The following is a 15,091-nucleotide window of genomic DNA, read 5'->3' on the forward strand; positions in this document are numbered from 1 at the left end:
GTAGAGGCAGAATAAAGACAGAGATCCTCAGGTTCGTAGCCCCTTCCTTCTGGAGGAAGGGCAGAGGTCCAGTAGGCCTGGTCTTGTTGGTTGACACCCCAGGCTTGGTTCCAGAAGCCCATCCCAGTCTATCCCCATCTTGATTTAGTGTCTGGCCTTGCTAATTAAGCGCTCTTACCTACTGCTGTATCTCTAAGTGCTTGGAAAAGTACCTAGGACATGAGAGTTGCTCAATCAGTATTTGTTGAATGGCATCTCTAGGAATAGAGATAAGGAGTCAGTTACTGATATGTTGACAGTATGCAAGCTTTCATGGGATATCCTTTCCCTTTCGTTATTATGAGGCACCCCCTGGAGAGGCTGCCAAGGACCTCAGGGGGGCTGATGGGAGGGAAGTTGGACAAATATTGCACTGGAGCGTATGTGCTTGGTAAGTGGGTTGATGCAGAAGTCCTAGGAGAAAAAGCAACTTCCAGTGTGGAAGAGGTAAAGACGTTCGGGTAACACAGTGGCTGTCATTCAGAGGTGATTTTGCCCCTCTGGGGAGATCTGACAATATCTGAGACATTTGTGTTTATTAAACCGGGTTGAAACTGCTCAGGGCATCTCATGGGTAGATACCAGGGACCCTGCTCAGCATCCTAAAATGCACAGGACAGCCCCCCACAGAGAATTCCGGGGTCCCAAGTGTCAGTAGTGCTCATAAACATCACCAAGAACCAGGATGACCAAACAATGTCATCATTCAAACTGGGGCGTGTTGGAGTTCCCGTTGTGGCTCAGTGGTTAGCGAATCTGACTAGGAACCATGAGGTTGCAGGTTCAATCCCTGGCCTTGCTCAGTGGGTTAAGGATCTGGCGTTGCCATGAGCTGTGGTGTAGGTTGCAGATGTGGCTTGGATCCTGCGTTGCTGTGGCTGTGGCGTAGGCTGGCAGCTGCAGCTCTGATTAGACCCCTAGCCTGGGAACCTCCATATGCCGCAGGAGTGGCCCTAGAAAAGGCAAAAAGACAGGGGAAAAAAAAAAAACTGGGGCATGTTGAGAGTGAAACTGGCATTATTAATAAATGTGCTGGGACAGTGGTCACAACCTCGGCAGGCCAAGATGTATTGTCACCTTGCCAGGAATCCTTGGGTGAGGGAGAATGTGATGGGTCTGCAGGACATGGGGTAGTGGAAGAAGGGATGTGGGTGAAGGACTGTGGTTGTTGGCACATGGTACCAATGGAGAGAAACTCACCAGGCCAGTTAGTCAGTTAGGCAGGGTGTCCAGAATGGGGGGCTTTTCTTTTCTTTTCTTTTCTTTTTTTTTTAGGGCTGCATCTACAGTATATAGAAGTTCCCTGGCTAGCGGTCGAATCAGAGTTGCAGCTGCTGGCCTACACCACAGCTCAAGGCAATGCTGGATCCTTTACCCACTGAGCGAGGCCAGAGATTGAACCTACATCCTCATGGATACTAGTTGGGCACATAACCCACTGAGTCACAAAGGGAACTCCCAGAATGGGAAGCTTTGACTACTTGATGGGGAGGAGAGGCAGAGCCAGGGAAATCAGGACTTCACAGAGCAGGCTCTGTGCCACCAAGGCAAGGGGATTACCCACGAATTATTGGTAAACGAAAAGAGAGATGGTTGTCTGTTTTGCTGAAAATGGTTCTTTTCAGGAGTAAGATGGACAGATGTCAATGGCGCACAGTAATGTGTAAACACTGTCTGTCTGCCCGTATCTCCTTTCTAGGTCAGGAGTAAGCAGTATGTTTCATGACTGCAATAGGTTCTACTCACCTGAAAGGCCAGGTTGAGGAGCAGGAACCCCTCCTCTGGCTCAGTGGGAAAGAGTGCGGCAAGTGATTAGCAATGTCTGCCACAGGTCTGCAAAAGGAGAAGGATGGGCCCACAAGCCTCCCCTTCGCTGTCCCTACAGAGGGCCTTATTCTTGGGTCTCCTCTGAGCTGACCCTGAAAGGGAGTGAGCTCTGAGTCCAACGGCCTTTCAGTGTGTTTACTTAGGCCTCTGTGTTGGCTGCTATGTGGATGTGATAGGGGACCCCAAAGACCTAGAGAACATAGCCCCCAGCCTCCCTCCAAAGCCATCACACTGTAATGGGTGAATATGATTCATGTAAAGAGCATCATTGGAGGACAGGGCACTGCAGAAGCCAGTGCCCCCTACGTGGTGGAGCCAGTGGCCTGGTGAAGGCCAGCAGAGGAGAAGGGAGCTTGGGCTCAGAGGAGAAGGGAAGAAAGAATGGCTTGGAAGAGAGTGGGAACAGCAGAGCAAGGACTTGCAGAGCCTCAGGGGAGCGAGACAGCAAGTACAGGAGCCCACAATCATCCCCTAATGACCCTTTGCTGTATTTTCCAGGGCGAGAGATGGTGGGGCCCACGCTGCCTGGATACCCACCCCACATCCCTACCAGTGGACAGGGCAGCTATGCCTCTTCTGCCATCGCAGGCATGGTGGCAGGTAAGGGGAGGGGCTGGGCAGAGGGGAGGCATCGTAAGGAGGAAGTGGTGGTCCCAGGTGGAGCAAGAGGGGACAAGAGGTATTGTGTGCCCCACCCCTAGACTTCCCGAAGAGCATAGGAGGATGCATCTTCTTGGAAATGCCTGGAGAAAAGACCTGAGTGCAGTTCTGGCTCCTCAGCTCTTCCCAGCTCAGTCCCCTTCTTCCCAGATGCTCCCATATTCCCCACCATGATGAAACTGGGAGGGACTGAGACAGACTGGTGTCCAGGTGGGAACTCTGCCATTTCTTGTGGTGATGCAGTGAGTGAGGCTTGATGGAGAGCCCTCTGGGGGCCATCAAAACACTCTGAGCTATGGGAGTTCCCATTGTGGCTCAGCAGTAATGAACCTGACTCATATCCATGAGGATGTGGGTTCCATCCCTGGCCCTCACTCAGTGGGTTAAGGATCCGGCGTTGCTACAGTATTGGTCCCAAATGCACCTTGGATCTGGCGTTGCTTTGGCTGTGGCATAGGCTGGCAGCTGCTGTTCTGATTCGACCCTTAACCTGGGAACTTCCATATGCTGCAGGCGTGGGTCTAAAAAGAATAAAAACAAAAACAAAACAACACTCTGAACTAAACCTAAGCCCAGCCTTCGAGTAACTGTGGTCTCCCAGTTACTCAGCTCTAATGAGTTTGCCCATGCTGCCAAATCCGAACATGAATGGTGCTGGTGATGATGGTGATGAAGATGGCGGAACCATAGCATCTTCACCCCATGCTCACGCGAGCCTGCACAGACAGGACCCATGGCCTGGGTACCCCAAAGGTACTCCGCTAGAGTGTGAGAGGAGCGGTGCCTTTCCCCCCATCTTCACCTGGACTGTCCTGGAATCTTCCCCGCCACCCAGCAGGGAACCAAGTTACCAGGGTCTGGACACTTGAGGACAGTGGGTTTCTTTAGGTGCATCTCACTCTTTTAGGAACTGTAGAGGAAGGATTCAAGGATGGATAGGGTAGAATAGAGCCATTTCCACTGGTCGGAGAGGCCTGAGGACTTGGAGCATCTGGAAGGGGTTCTGATGAATCAAGGTATCTGTGACCCCCTTGCCAGCCCTGGGCCAGTGTCTCTGGCTCAGGATATTCACCCAGGCCTGCTTCTCTGCCCTCCTCCCTGCCCCTGCTGACAGGGGTGATTCTCCGCCAGCCACCCACTCTGGGTGCCCTGTGCCAGGCAGGTGGGCTGGGCTCTCCCAGGCAGAGAGAGGGGAGGGAGGAGGGAGGGAGGGAAGGGGCCTCTGAGCTCCTGGGAACCCGCTGAGCTGGCACTTGTTGCTGCCTGGTTACCGTGGCGATGTGCTTAATGCAGCGTTGAAAATACAGAATACTGACTCCTCTCTCCCTCCTGGCCCCGGATTCCCTCCCTCCCTCCCTTCCTCTTCTGGAGCGTGAAATGAGATTGGTCAAGATAAAAAAGGAAAAGATTCGGTTATTTTTTTAAGAGTGTGGATAATGGGGCCTCTCAATCAAAATCCCAGGCTCCAGTCGGCTCCCCCCATCCCCCTTCCAACCTCTCCACCTCTCCCCACCGCCGGCTGCTTAGGGGAGGAGGAAGCTGAAAGCACAGGCTTTTCTCTTAATTATGACTCATTCCCCTGAGGGCAGACCCAGGGCAAGGGGTTCCTGGGGCCCAGAATCTGACCTGTGAGGGAGCTGGAAGGCGCAGGCCTCTCATCAAAGGCCCTTAGGTTGTTTCCATAAAGACCTCATCCTGAGTGGGTTTCGTGGAAAAAATAAACAAATAATACAAGTACAGCATATGGACTACAAGGGAATTGCAAGAGAGGGCTTTCCTGGCATGGTGCATGGGCTCCCAAGAAGTTACACGCAAATCAGTTTTCAGAAAATGGAATATTTGGAGTTCCTGTTGTGGCTCAGTGGTTAATGAATCTGACTAGGAACCATGAGGTTGCTAGTTTGATCCCTGGCCTTGCTCAGTGGGTTAAGGATCTGGCATTGCCTTGAGCTGTGGTGTAGGTCACAGACGTGGCTCCCATCCCATGTTGCTGTGGCTGTGGCTGTGGCTGGCAGCTATAGCTCCGAGTGGACCCCTAGTCTGGGAAGCTCCATATGCCGTGGGTGGGTGCGGCCCTAAAAAGACAAAAAGGAAGGAGGGAGGGAGGGAAGAAAAGAAAGAAGAGAAGAGAAGAGAAGAGAGAAAAGAAAAGAACAAAAAAAGAGAAGAGAAAAGAAAAGAAAAGAAAATGGAATATTATTTAAATGATCCCCTGGTTCCTGAGAACTCCATGATGCCAGTGAATTCTTAAGGAATTTTTTTGTAGAAAAAAAATACTTGTCCATCTCTTACCAGTGGTCACAATTTCCTACTTGACTGAATGGGGATTCCGTCCATTAAAATCAGTAAACCTTCACTGAGCATCTACTGTGTGCTAGGTGTATACAAAATGCTCATAGCAAGGCATACCAATGGCATTCTTCAATCAATTGTGGAAGGAAGGAAGAAATCATTTATCACATACTTTCTGTGCACCTGGCCATTCATAGATAGAAGTTTATTTCTCATTAATCCTCACCTTAAGACTGGGAAGCTGGAATGATCTTAGTTTTATGGAGATAAGGAAACAAGCTTAGAAAGACAAAGTGGTGTGCTCCAGGTTATAATCATACTAAGTGGCTGGGTTGTTCCACCACAGTTCTTTTTATTTCAAATCTAGGGTTCTTTCCACTACGCTACACTGCCTCCCACCACACCAGAAGCAATGATACAAGCTGTAGGACCAGAATACAGATCTCTCTTGTCCATTCGTCTTCTGTTTTGCATGCTAATTGTTGTGTTGTTGTTTCTTCCACATTAACACAGTTAATAACCCCCTGACCAGTCCCGGAGCTGAACTGACAACCCTAGATAGATGTTCTCTCCATCTTCATTCATTCCTCTTGATATTTTTCCATGCATCCATGCATCTTCACATCCATTCTTCCATCCTTCATCCTTCCTTCATCCATCCTTTCTTCCATCTATCCATCCATCTACACATCCGTCAGTCTATCTTTCTATTCATCCATTCTTCTCCCCTCATCCATCCTTCTATCCCTCTATCCATCCATCCATCCATCCATCCTTCCATATATCCATCCTTTCATCTATCCATCATCCACGCTTCCATCATCCATCCTTTCAACCATCCACTACTTTTCATTTAAAAAATAGTGGTTGAGGAACTATGGTATGAGATGCTGGGGATGTAGTCGTGAATAAGATAGGTTCCTCTATTCATGGAGCTTACAGCCTAATACTGGGGGAAAAATATAGTACAAACAACAAATGGATAAAGAAGATAACTTCAGATAGTGATAAGCACTAGGAAGACAGCAAAATGGAATGATGTAATAAAAAGCCACAGGGAGAGAAGATAAATACTTTAGATTGGGTGATCAGGAAAGGCCTCTCTGAGAAGGTGTTCAGAATGGTCAGCCAAGTGATAAACTGGGGCGGACCATCCCCAGTCCAAAAGAACAGCAAGTGCAAAGGCCCCAGGACAGGAACTAGTTTAGCATGATCACACAGAGAAAGAGGGTGAGTATATCCAAGAACGGTGAGTGAGAGGAACAAGCACTGCAAGATGAGGAGATGTGGGGAGTGGATGGGTTGAATTTGAAGACCACTCAGGCCACTGGGAAAACAGATGATAGAAAGTCAAAAGAGGAAAACACAGAGACCAGTTAGAGAAGGGACAGTTGCAGTTGTTCACACAAGACATGGCGGTGGTGTGGGCCAGGGAAGTAGCAGAGGAGGAGGAGAAAGAGACGTGGATGGTGGCGGCAAGGAGGCATGGGGGGGATTGGAGGAAGAAGAGGTAGAGCATCAGGCATGTGGAGGTCAGGTGTTCCACTGGGTCGTGTTAGGATTGAAACACCTCCTAACTACCCAGGTGAATACATCAGTAGGCACATGATGAATGTCTGAAGTTGGCAAAGAACCCTGACTAGGGCGTACACAGAGCTGTTATTTAATATCAAGGGATGACACAAGATCACTAGAAAGAAGATGTGGATGGAAAATCACAGAAGGCTCACAAACCAAGCCTTGGGGTTCTTCAACATTCAGAGGGGTAGCAGCAAAGGAGCCAGCAAGGCCGGAGAATAGGAAAAGTCCCTGGGTTAGGAGGCAGCCATGAGCGTGGGCATCATGAAACCCAAAGGTGTGGTGGGAGTGACCAACTGAATCAACATCTGCTGAGAGATTGGGGGCGGTGATGGAATGATCGGGGTAGAGGTTGTGGGAATTTAAGGGGATCAGCATTGGCTCCTTTGGAGGGGGGTGAAGAAGGGAGAGCAGAGAAGGGCTGGTAGCTGGAGAGGAATGTGGGAAAAGAGGATTTTTAAAAGAGAAGAGAGCAGGGCGTGTTTGCTGGCTAAGGTAGCAATGAGTTGGAAAGAGAGAATTGATGAAGAGTGAAGAGAAGGGCTAAATTGAAGTCCTGAGGAAGATGGGTGGGACAGAATGCAGAGCAAAGAGGATGGGAAGGCCTTTCACAAGTGCAGGGACGTCTCTTCTGCTGTGGCTGCAGGTGGGTTTGCAGAGCCGATGGTAGGTAGATGCTGCTCCCTGGAGTGTACCACCTCCTGAGCCCCATCCCCTACCCCACCTTCTGTATGAACCTGGCAGATAGGTACTCTGTCATTGCGTGTTCCATCAAAGAGCATGTGAGTGAGTGAGTGAATAAGTGACACAGGCAGAGGGCAAGCACCTTGTATTCCCGCCTCTCTTCCTGTCCTTTGGAGCCAGCTGTGGGCTGTGGTTGGCGTTGGGCTGGGAGCAGAGGGGGGAATAAAGGCACGAGGTCGCTTGCTGTGTAGCCAGTGTAGAATCGGCTTCCTTCAAGGGTACACTGAACCCAGGGAGGTGTGGGGTGTCCCACTGGGTACAGGAAAGAGCCCTGGAGTAGGCATGGGGGGGCCGGGGGACTGGCACAACCTCTTATGGAGCATGTGGCCTGCTGCAAATGTCTCTCCTTCTCTGGGTAGTGGTGAGGTCATTTATTCGTTTCCTTTCTTTCCCTTTGCTTTTTTCCTCCCTGCCCTCTTTTTTTTCCGCTTTTTAGGGCCGCACCTACGGCATGTGGAAGTTCCCAGACTAGGGGTCAAATTGGAGCTGCAGCTGCCGGCCTACACCACAGCCACAGCAATGCCAGATCCGAGCCACATCTGCAACCTACACCACAGCTCATGGCCATGCCAGATCCTTAACCTGATGGGCGAGGCCAGGGATGATACCCGCATCCCCATGGATACTAGTCAGGTTCATTATCTCTGAGCCACAGTGGGCACTCCATCCCTCCCTTCTTTTACATGTATTTTTTGTGTGTCTGACTTGCCTTAGACTTAGTTCCTGCCCCTAAGGAACTTCCTGTGTTACTGCCTGTTGCCTGCCATTCCTCCTGTGCAGCTGTCTCTTTCTCTGCCAGGGAAGCGGCCCCCACTGGCGCCAGTTCAGTCTTTAAACTGGTTGGATGATGGCCGGTGTGAGGCTCTGTTGAGCTTTATTTGAGCATCCATCTAATGGAACAATCATAAGAACCAGCGTTTCTTGACTGCTTTTTATATTCCAAGCCTGGTGCCCATAAGCATTTGAAGTATGTTATCTAACTGAGTCCTTGCCAAAACCCTATGAATTAGGAATAGTAATTTGCCCCATTTTACAGATGAGGAAACCAAGGCTCAGAGGGATTCAGTGACTTGTCCAAGGCTACACAGCTAGGAAGTGGGCCATGAAGAGTTGACTCCAGGCAGGCTGGCTCCAGAGTCTGGGAGAGACCAGGAGCCCCAGAAGGCACTGGGCTCAAAGGAGCAGATGGAATCTGGAAGGCAGTGTGGACCTTTCATCGGAGCTCAGGGCTGGCAGGAACCTAGCTTTGGGGATGGAATTGTCTCCTAAGGGCGTAAATGGATTATCTGAAATTTAGAGTTAAGAGCCTTCCAGTCAACCTCTGCTCTGCCATTTCCCAGGTGTGATTTGAGGCGAACTCCTTAATCGTGCTGTGCTCCGATTTCCTCTTCTATAAATTGGCCCTATTAATGAGCGCTTCATAGGAAGACTAGGAGAATAAGGGGGAGGAGTGTGTGGGAAAGGGGTTTGCCTGCTTTAAACTCTGTCCTGAGTCCCACCAGTACTTGGGGTGGTCTGCTCAGCTTGGTCATTGTTATTTAAAGGGATACCTTTTTTTCTTTTTTTTTTCTTTTAGGACTGCACTCACAGCATATGGAAGTTCCCAGGCTCAGGGTCAAATCAGAGCTGCAGCTGCCAACCGACACCACAGTCATAGCAGTGCTGGCTCCCAGCCACATCTGTGACCTACACTGCAGCTCACGGTAATGCCCAGTCCTTAACTTACTGGGCTGGGCCAGGGATCAAGCCTGCATCCTTATGGTTACTAGTCAGGTTCTTAATACTCTGAGCCACAACGCAAACTCCTGTAGGCCACCAAGTTTATACTTATTGAGTCCTTCCATGATCGCTAAACCCCCCTCACTCACACTGGCCCCTCCTGGAAAGGCTTTATTTATTTATTTTATTTTATTTTAATTTTTTGGTCTTTTTGCCTTTTCTGGTGCCACTCCCATGGCATATGGAGGTTCCCAGGCTAGGGGTCCAATCGGAGCTGTAGCCGCCGGCCTACACCAGAGCCACAGCAACACGGGATCCAAGCCGTGTCTGTGACCGACACCACAGCTCACAGCAACGCCAGATCCTTAACCCACTGAGCAAGGCCAGGGATCAAACCCGCAACCTCATGGTTCCCAGTCGGATTCATTAACCACTGAGCCACAATGGGAACTCCTAGAAAGGCCTTTTTACAGAAGGCCCAGGCAGGTAGAATTGGTTAGAACCTGGGCACCTGGAGTCACAGCGCAGCTTCCAAACTCCACCAAATCCTCCAGCTGTGTGAGCTCCTGCAGATCCCCAAGCCTCTCTTTCTTCATCTGGAAAATGGGTGTAATAACAATGCCTACCTCCTGGGGTTTCTCTGAGGCTGAGCTTGTCAGGGCTGTACCTCCAGAACCTGACAGAAAGGGCATTGCCTAGATGATGCAGACTGAGGGGCTCCAGAAGGGCTGATGGAGGGCCCTTCCCAGCTCTCACTCTCCAAGCCCTGGCTCCACCTGTCCCCTGGGATGCCAGTCCTGCAGGCCCTTGTCCCCATTGTCCCCAGCCTCCCATTGATGCTGTGTACCTCATGGGGGGGTCTCTCACCTGTGTGCCTCCCACAGGAAGCGAGTACTCTGGCAACACCTACGGCCACACCCCCTACTCCTCCTACAGCGAGGCCTGGCGCTTCCCCAACTCCAGCTTGCTGAGTAAGTCGCCCTCTGCTGAGCAGGGCAGGTCAGGGGGGCAAGGCTGGGCCAAAAGTTGCCTGAGAGCTGGGAGGCCCCTCTAGGTGGAGGGCCTGGGGAAACAGGTGTTGTCCATAATGCAGGCAGGTAGAGAGAAGGCAGGGTACCAGCTTGTCTAGGGGAAGAGGCAGAAGGGAGAGAGAGTTCCGTGCATCGCTCTCCCTTCTCCTTCCCAAAGACATGTTCATGAACTCTTTGCGTTGTGTAAGATTCAGGGCTTGGGCCTTGGGAGGGCAAGGGTGGACTCCTGCGAAGTCTTGGAGGGGGTTCCCTGCCTTCAGGGACCCAGGGTCCTACAACTGCAGACTCTGGCGCAGGTGTGCCCTGCCTGCGTGTGGCTGCCCCCTGCCGGGGAGCATGCTGATTGCAAACAGTGCCATCCTGTGGTTGCCATCTAAGTGGCTGGCAGGTACTCGTGATTCAGTACCAAAGCCCTCACATGGAAATCCTCTGTTCCACTACCTTCCTGATACTTGGCTTGAGATGCGGGTAGCCCTCAGGATCAAGATCCAGAGAGGGAGCTTTGGAGCCGCTTGTTGCCCCTGTCCGCCTGGGCCTAGGCTGGGGAGAGAAGCTTTACTGGAAACTGAGCCCCATAAATGGGGAACATGAGGGATGGCCTTGAGGGTCTCAGAGCAAGCCCGAGCCCGACAGAAGCCACAGCGCAGTGCGGCCAGCCCCAAGGGCACTGTCGCAGGCCTGGTGGGACTGTCCATTCCTGTTCCTCAGACCCTGCCCTCTCCTCCCAATACCCCATGATGTTCCAGAAATGACTAGGAGTCTGATTGACCTGGCTGGTGTTTACCAGATGGGCTCAAGCCTCCCTTCTGTTCAGTTTAGCCAGAAAAGATGAGACCATTGAGATATTCCTCCTCCAAGAAGCCTTCCCAGGCTTCCCATCCTGCAGGTGTGCAGAGCCTCCAGGTGGGGGGGCCCTCAAATGCTCATCCCCCTTGCCAATCAGAATCCAATTCCCCCTCTTCCCCCCAGTTCCTAAGAAGAAGCTTCTGTGACCTCACACCTTTCTGGCAAGACTGGAGAAGGCCCCAGTTATGCCCAGGGTACTTGGCACTTGGGGGTTCCAGATGTAACTGCTCTCTCTGGTCCTCTCCCTGATACCAGATGGTTGAAGGTCAAAGGAGTTGTGGGGGGAAGGGCAAGGAGCCACTGTTCTCCTTCTGGCCAGAAACTCAAAGGTGAGGCCAGAGGAGGAGGAAATAGGGCCAGAGAGGAGTTAATCTTTGATGATCAGATAGGCCAGGGGGATCAATGATTAACTTGTGCTGTCTTAAAGGTTAGCAGATGCAGGGGAGGGCTGTGGTGCAATTTCCCCTTCTGATCAGCAGTGATGTTCTTATTTTTCTTTAACGTATCCAGGTTCCCCATATTATTACAGTTCCGCATCAAGGGCGAGTGCACCGCCCACCACCGCCACGGCCTTTGACCATCTGTAGTTGCCATGGGGACAGTGGGAGCCACCGAGCCACAGGAGGACTCAGTCTGGGACAGGCCCCAGAGAGTCACACAAAGGAATCTTTATTTATTACATGAAAAATAACCACAAATCCAGCATCGCGGCTCACTCCCTGTGTGGTTGATTTAATGAACCGTGAGAGACAGGACGACTCTGGAGAAGGCCGCACTGTCCTCCAAGACTCCTTAATGAGGGCCCGGGAGTCCCAGGAAGAGAGAACCCCCACCCCCCCCACCCCCGTTCCAAAGAGACAGAATTGGAGGAGAGATGTGGAGAGAAGAGGGGACAGCAAGGAGCTTGGGGGGGATGGCACAGGGACCCACGACAACAACGGGCTTGGGGGCCACACAGGCGCCTTTGTGGCTCCACCATCGACCCGCTCTAGCAGTTGTGGGCTGGGAGGGCTTCTGTCCAGCCTACCAACCACAGGGGTGCGAAGCACCCCCCCCCCCCCCCCCCCCCCGCCACCAACCACTCAGAGTCACCTTCTCTATGCAGCTTGCTAGGCTCTTCCTGCCCCTCCCTCTTGGCCGCGGGTTGAGGACTGGGTCTGGCCAAGCAGGAGCTCCACCTGGTGGTCGCCGCCCTCTTAGCCGCTGCTGTGAATGTAGCTCCATCCCAGGAGCCCCTCCCCCTATTACAGACCAGCCTATTAGCCCTAGAGACGGACATTCCAAGGCGCCCGGGCTCCTGGGGGTGGGGTGCGGCCCAGGCCAGGGCGGGCCAGGAACAGCACCTGGAGACCTGCCTCTGCTCCCAGCGGCCCTGTCAAACCTGCTGCCGAAGGCGAAGCCCGCAGCTACCCAAGACACCTTAGGATGACGCCCCCAAACCTGCCGTGGAGGTTCCCTCTCTGGCCCCACAGCTCCTCCCCGCCCCCAACCCCCAGGCCTGACTGTAAATACTGTAAATGAGGCTCTGCTTGAGTCAAGCTTTCCTCTTCCTCTCAGTGAATTGTCTCCCTGCCTTATTGGTCTTCTCTTCCTTGACGCTTCTTTCTTTTTTTAAAGATCACCCACCATTGCCACATGACTCAATAAACCATTACTCTTGGTCTCCAGCTTTGGGATTGGCTGGGGAAGGAGGTACCCCGAAACTGGGCTTGCTCCAGAGAACCTTCGGGTCCAGGGGCCAATGAGCTCACTTTGGAGCTGGGAGTCGAAAGGACCATTAATGCCCATTGGCACATGCCCTGGCCCTTGAGATTTGTGACTTAGCACAGGGCTTCTGACCCATAGAGAAGTTCAAGGCAAACCACATATTCCCAAGCTTTGATTGCTCCTATAATGAGTGAATGCCAGGATAAAATAAGCACATGGCCTGGGGCCTGGCCAATCCCAGACTCCCCACAAGCAGTTGCTATTTTTATTGACAGGAAGCCAGAGAATCAGCCAGGAAGGATGGTGACAGATCAGGAACAGCTCTCCCTTGGAGCCCACCTAAACAGCACCTAGGATCCCCATGGTGGGAGAGGAGGGAAGGGAGGACATTTCCTGGCCTCTGCTGCTTGGGGGCCTCACATAAACTAAGTTGGCATTCGCCCCATTTTACATATGGAGAAACAGAGGCTCAGGGGGAAAATGAAAGAACTTGCCCAAGGCAGGAAGTGGTAGTCAATCCAGTCCTCTTGGCTTAAGCCCAGGACTTTGGCCCAGTACCACAGGTCCCTCAGCCAGGGGTTCTAGACCCAGGGGAGGTCCCAGGACTGCCATTGAAAGCCGTTTCTTTGGTGTGTGTGTGTATGGTTCCCAAATATTTGCCAAGACTTCAGCAATTGAGAAGCTGGGGCTGGAAGGGGCAAGGGAGCCACTGTAGAAACTTAGGACAAACCCTTCTACAAAATTTTGGAGAACAGGGTGGAACTTACAATGGTGACTTCCAAAGGCTCTGCCCCCAAGAGGGTGCATGACTGGTATCTGTGTGGACCCTCTCTGTGAGGGACCTGGCTGGACCAAGAGGCAGGATGCCCAGGTCAGTGCTGACAGCCAGGCAGATGACAGCCGAGGTTGAGTTCAATGGCAGAGGAGAGTCCTCACCCACCCAGGCATTCCCAGGCTGGGACAGCAGAGGCTGAGAGCTCTCGCCGCCCTGGTCCTCCCAAAAGAGAGGCCAAAAGTGCTCACTGAGGATGACATAGGAATTGTGAAACCACGGGGGAGGGGGGGACTGTCCCACAAAGAAATCCAGTCCCCAGGTCTTCCTAGGAGATCAGAGGTAAGGCTCACTTTTCAATTACAGGACTTCCTTCCAGCCGTGAACATGGTGGCAGGACTGAACCCCATTATCCGAGGCTCTTCATGATCCCAAACCTCCAGGCTCCTGAGCCCCCTCAGACACCTGCCACACAGGAATCGCCTGGAGATGGGGCCCCAAAGATCCTGCAGAGCGATCCTTCGCATTGCAGCCAAACCCTTTCTAGGAACAGCCTCTCAAAGCCCCGAATAACAAGGGACTTGGGCTGTGCTTTGGCTGAGCCTCCCAGGACACCCTGCTCAGGGCAGGTGTTGGTGCATGCGTGGTGGGCTCTGGCTGGTACCTCTCCAGAGGCTCCGTCCACAGTCAAGTCACAGATCTCCCTGCTGGGTTGGAAACTACAGTCATCTACGTGCTGCCAGAGAGAGATGATCTGAGGGTCCCCAGTGTCAGGAGTGGTGTTGGGACAAATAGGGATGGTACATGAGGGGGTCACCGAAAAGGAGTATGAGGAGAATGATGGGAGGACAAGGTCTGGGGGCCAAGTAGCTGCATGGGAAGTGGGGGAGGGGTGGTTTGCTGTGTGGCCCATCCCAGCCCTGGTTTCTCTGAAGGCATGAGAGAGCGCTGACGGAACTGGGGATGAGGGCTGGGCCTGAGGCATTGCCAGGGCGATGAGGGCCCAAGCCCCCCGCCGCCCCCTGTTGCCTCCTTGAACCATTCCTTTCATGCCCGGGTGACGTGGCCTCCTCAGCTTTCCAGGCCACTCTCCCTTGTCCGGCATCCTAACCCCTCCTCCTCCAGGCCAGCCCAGGGTGCGGGTGATCACGGCGGTCTGTGCTGGCCAAGCAGCCCCCCGCAGGGTGGTGGGTTTGCTGCTGGGAGACAGAGCAGCTGCTTGAACCCTGCCTCGGTCCACGAGGAGGGGAAATGACCCATCTTTCTAAGGAGGGCTGAAGCTCCTGTAAACCTCTGGCCCCTACCCCAGGGCCTGTGGGGGTAGGGGGTAGCTGGGATTGCTGCTCCAAGGTCAGCCCCCAGGCTGGTTCTGGCTCCTCCCTCACTCCGCCAACATTCTGCCTGCCCTCGGTTGGTACTAAAAACCATGTTCCTTCTGCCCCTCATGTGCCAGACATATACTCAGACCACCTCTGATGAGAGAACTAAGTGACCACAGTCTACAGATGGGGAAGTAGAGGCCAGAGAAGGTGAGGGGCTTCCTAAAATGTCCCCTCCCCCACCCGCCCTCCTGCCTCCTCCCCAAACACACAGCTTTCCCATTTAAGTCTTCTTAGGCTCGTCCTTTGGGAGTGGGTGCCGGAGAGGAGGCTGGAGATCTCTAGCCACCCTAGTCAGTGGCCTTGAGCTTCAGAAGGATTGGGGTTCCCTCCCTGCCCCCCTTCACCCCCTCTCAACTGCCCTCCCTCCCCTCCCCCATCCTCAGACATTCCAACAACCCTTCAATTAGGCTTCATTTTTGTCAGTTTACAAAACGTATTCATACCCATTTTTGTCTCCAATTCTGAACATTGGCCCTGTTTTGCACTTGGGGAAA

General features: G+C 52.6%; 1 protein-coding gene across 12 annotated transcripts in view; it reads left to right on the forward strand.

Moving 5' to 3' along the window:
• The window catches only part of PAX8 (paired box 8), a 60,953-nt gene extending 48,550 nt beyond the window's left edge, over positions 1–12,403 (forward strand). For 9 of the 12 annotated variants that reach the window (XM_084993342.1, XM_084993344.1, XM_084993343.1 and 6 more), the window contains 3 exons: positions 2,365–2,466; positions 9,744–9,830; positions 11,247–12,403. In XM_084993342.1, the coding sequence (XP_084849468.1) occupies positions 2,365–2,466; positions 9,744–9,830; positions 11,247–11,323 (266 nt within the window). In that variant the 3' untranslated portion in view covers positions 11,324–12,403. Of the gene's footprint in view, positions 1–2,364; positions 2,997–7,632; positions 9,084–9,106; positions 9,831–11,246 lie in introns of those variants that run through there. The other 3 variants (XR_014825776.1, XR_014825778.1, XR_014825777.1) reach the window with 3 other exon arrangements.
• Positions 12,404–15,091: the final 2,688 nt, after the last annotated feature.

Source organism: Sus scrofa, chromosome 14 (genome assembly GCF_054392235.1).
Source record: "Sus scrofa isolate SSC_HxYL_T2T_F1_AM1 chromosome 14, Sscrofa_HxYL_maternal_Yorkshire_Landrace_v2.0, whole genome shotgun sequence".
Lineage (NCBI taxonomy): Eukaryota > Metazoa > Chordata > Mammalia > Artiodactyla > Suidae > Sus > Sus scrofa.